Source organism: Micrasema longulum, unplaced genomic scaffold, assembly GCF_059751315.1.
Source record: "Micrasema longulum isolate JH-2025_06_02 unplaced genomic scaffold, ASM5975131v1 h1tg002658l, whole genome shotgun sequence".
NCBI classification, from domain to species: Eukaryota; Metazoa; Arthropoda; class Insecta; order Trichoptera; family Brachycentridae; genus Micrasema; species Micrasema longulum.
In genome coordinates this window covers 21,246-25,359 of record NW_028279793.1, presented here as the reverse complement: position 1 = coordinate 25,359, position 4,114 = coordinate 21,246, and the positions used below count along the sequence as shown (strand labels likewise).

The 4,114-nt window shown below is 37.6% G+C and overlaps 1 protein-coding gene across 1 annotated transcript; it reads left to right on the top strand.

Moving 5' to 3' along the window:
* Positions 1 to 1,494: 1,494 nt before the first annotated feature.
* LOC148271774 (B1 protein-like) lies at positions 1,495 to 2,102 on the top strand. The gene is made up of 2 exons (XM_088240950.1): positions 1,495 to 1,499; positions 1,712 to 2,102. The coding sequence occupies exons 1-2, from the start codon at positions 1,495 to 1,497 to the stop codon at positions 2,100 to 2,102; spliced, it is 396 nt and encodes a 131-aa protein (XP_088097076.1).
* Positions 2,103 to 4,114: the final 2,012 nt, after the last annotated feature.

Genomic DNA, 4,114 nt, shown 5'->3' with positions numbered 1-4,114 from the left:
GAAGTGAAACATTGGCAGAGGAAGGATGAAAGCCGAGTGAACGCGGTTGAAATGCGATCTCTTAGACGAATGTGTGAGAAATCAATGTATGACAGGGTTACGAATGATGAAATCAGGCGAGAGTGTAAATCTGAGACAAGTATAATTGATAAGATTAAGAAAGGGTCTCTGAGATGGTTTGGTCACGTAGAACGAATGGACGACGAGAGAATGGTAAAACAAGTATATATGGCAAAAGTGAACGGCAACGTTAGACGAGGACGACCAAGGAAGACGTGGCATGATCAGATAAACCAAAATCTTAAGTCTGGTCATGTCAAAAGCAGACAGAACCGAAGGGCATGTATGACAAGATGTATGAATGTGGAAGAGGCTAGGAGTGTATGCCAGGATAGACGTGTGTGGCGGTCCATTCTCTCTGCCTACCCCTACGGGGAAATGGCGTGATGGTAGTAGTAGTAGTAGTAGTAGTAGTGGTACTCATTTTTAAATTAGGAAAAAAACGGATACAACGTTTGTTAACACCTAGATAATCACATTCCAAAAAACCGTTACCATTACGCAATTTTATACAAATTTAACAACATAAATTTAGATTATTATCATTAATTTATTTTTTTTTAAACTTTATAAAATATTTTATATTTAAGGAAATTTAAGAGTCCTTCTCATTAGGGCAAGCTGTTCCGAGGAGGACTTTTACGTGTCAACAAAATATTTATTACAAAGGTAATCATGCAATTAACACCCTTATTTCAAAGTTATTAGTCTGAAATAAATAAGAAGTAGGTACTTGTCACCCTCACAATAAAATATTGCTATGTAAAACCACATTAGAAACAAATATTTCATGTCGTCCTTCCCAGGAATCGAACCCGGGACCTCAAGTATGGTTGTCGAATACGCACACGATTTACGATTTCCCTTTTCAGGATTTCTACCGAGATTAACCGTTGAGTCGAAAACAATCGTTCAGGATTCTGGGGTGGTATTCTAAATCTTCTCTACCCCCTGGAGAGTCGTTCATTAGGGTTTTTTATATGATGAATGCGACGACACTTTGCTTCATATATGGTCCTACTTATGACTAAACGTCAGTTGATGTATTAAACTGTTTAATAACGGATAAAAAACTTATACGGTTTGGTCAATTCAACCTAATTGAGTGTTTTGGGCAATGCTGGTCGCAATAATGTTCTAATTGAAACATTTTATTTGACGTTTAATCATCAGTGTTGCGAGATATGATGTAAAGTTTAAACGAATGGAAAAATAAAAATGTCCGAATCAATCACTCTCTTGGGGAGAGAGAAGATTCAGAATAGCACTCCTGCGGTATTATTCTGAACCACTCTCGTGGTCGTACTTTTATCTCGTGTATTTACGTACAAAATACGCGAGATTAAAGTTTTTTCTACGACCGCGAGAGCGTTTGGAATATAATATTCCTGGTTCCATTACACCCTCATAACTGTATTCTTTATTTGCCCGGACATGGAGTACAATATTAATAGTTTTTGTTGTTTTTATAAATTATACAATAATTTATGATGAAAGGATCGACGGTATCTTAAAAAAATATAACAGTGATCTCATAATAATGTTGTATTCCATAAATTTAGTAATTTTTTTTATTTGATGTATTTGAAAAATGAAAAAAGCCATGGATTTTGGTTTAATCGGAATAAAAATATTAACCTACATACTGCAGAATAAAAGACAATGTATTATTTGTATTATTGCAGGCCCTTGGCAACGAACAGCTGGAGAAGTTGAAGAATCACCAGGCAGAATGTCTCGCAGAATCGAATGTTGATTTGACGATGCTGCAAAGGTTTCAATCTAGCGGCTTCACCTTAGAAGACAACGCATTGAAGAAGTTCGTCTTCTGCATCATGCTCAAGTCAGAGCTGATGACCAAGGATGGAGACTTCAAGAAGGATATCGCCCTCGCCAAAATTCTAGACCCGGCTGACAGACCCCTCGTATCTCAGATAATTGACGGATGTTTGTCGCGCAAGGCGCTGACACCGGAACAGACTGCGTGGAACTATGCCAGATGCTACCATGAAAAAAATCCCAAATACAGTTTAATGCTCTAAGCGAATTCTTCATCGGCAGATTTCAACGACGAAAATGCGACACTACAACGACTGGAAAGACGATTAACAACCAATTTGCAAACCAAGAAGTACACTATAGTAGTCTAAATTTGGCTGTTTTGAGTTACGAATATGAATGGAATTTACCACATTTTCTTGTTCTGTTCCTTAGAAGAACGCTGCTTTATCTTTATGATATTTTTGAGCGAGATATACCACAAACTTTAGTATTCTTAGAAATCAATACAAGTACTATACCGAGAAAAGCATTTCAGTTCCCTACGTATGATGCCGAAGTGTTCTTTTTATATTTTTATTGTCAAATGAGCAAATACTACGAAACATTCTGGCAATATTATGTCGAGATACATTAAGATACGAGCATAAGCAAATTGATGTTTAAAAAAAAAGCTTTTACTCTCCTGGAAAATGGCCAATTGAGACGTACCACAGCGAACTTCTGGGGGTGCGAATTATTATTTATAATTATAAATTATATGATTTCTTTTGTGTTTACAATAATACACCCTCACATGAAAACATGTATTATTTGAATTTATTCTATCCTGAAGTAATTTTTTTTATCAAGACGCGCTATCATTGCGTGTGGTAGTTTTGTACGTTTTAAGTCAAACCAAGTCAAGTTTCCGTATTTTTTTACGGGAACTTGAATTTGGCAACAAGAACAACTCATTTTCACAATTTGTCATCAACTTACCCTTATCCGCACACGATACTGGGAAGGGTGCTGTTTTAGTAGGTATACCATCATCATCATCATCATTCCATGTCCGCTCCATAGTCTGAACTCCGGTGGTGACCTCAAACCAATCTGTGACAACATCGTTAATTCTGATTCGGCATTCGCTACTTGAGTGACGGGGTTTAATAAGCTCAAATACTTTTATAGGCATCCTATACGCTTCTAGTGTTTTCCAGAGTGTAGGTCTATAAAGCAGCTATTAAGTTCTTTGTTCTCCTGTAGAATACAGCGAGTGTTGTGGATATGATCCGCACATTACCTACCAGATAAAAAACCCGCCTGGTTCTCTCTTAAGGGTCCTCGAACTCTTTGCAGTATTACGAGTATGTATGCAAGTACTTTTTCCGGTACACTAAGTGGCGTGATGCCACGATAGTTTTCATAATTTGATGGATCACTCTTTTTATGCAATGCGGTGATCTCCCTGTTCACCCATTCTTTTGGGCACCTCTTTTGTTCTTGCACTTTAGTCATTAGTTGGTGTAAAGGGTCTGTTAAGTTTTTTGTTTAATAGTTCTTAATTTAAATTCTTACTGATTTTGGCGCGTGCCACACCAGAGAATTGTTACTCTGGTGGGTACTAATAGCAAAGTATATAAAGATAGCACAAGGGCTATAATCTCGCCGTATTTCGTTTTTTCTCGAAGTCTTCGGTCGTCACGGAGCGCACTGTGCTTTAAAATAAATTGTATACAGTCCACTATTATCCAGATCTTTTATTTAGTAAAGATCGCCGCCATATTTATTGAATTGGCTACAACCACCAGCACACATTTTTCCAGGGTCAATAATGCATGTGATGCTGCATTTGAGAAATTCTGGGTGTATATCGTCAACTCCTACAGAACCAAGACAGAGTTGTACCCAGCAGCAAAAGCACAAAAGTCATTGATAAGAAGACGCCCTGACAAAGACTTACAGATATCAGAGTGAATCCTTATTCTAGGAATTTTTAGTGCTTGATATCAGACAACAATATTTACTGAAGACAGTGGTGGTCACTCAGACTATCAGAGATACACACCCATCGGGTTTTCTTTATTTTGAGACTCGGAGCGATCTGATTTCCCGGCAAATGGTTAGAACTTCTTTAGCAAAGACAATACTCCTACATAGGACAAGAACTACTTGTATTTAATATAATGCCAGAACCGAGGAGATCTTGTAAGACCCACAAGCTAATGAAGTTACCGACTGTTTTCCTTAGTGAAATTGGTCGCGGAGAGCGTGAGAGGTTGATGATGGCTGT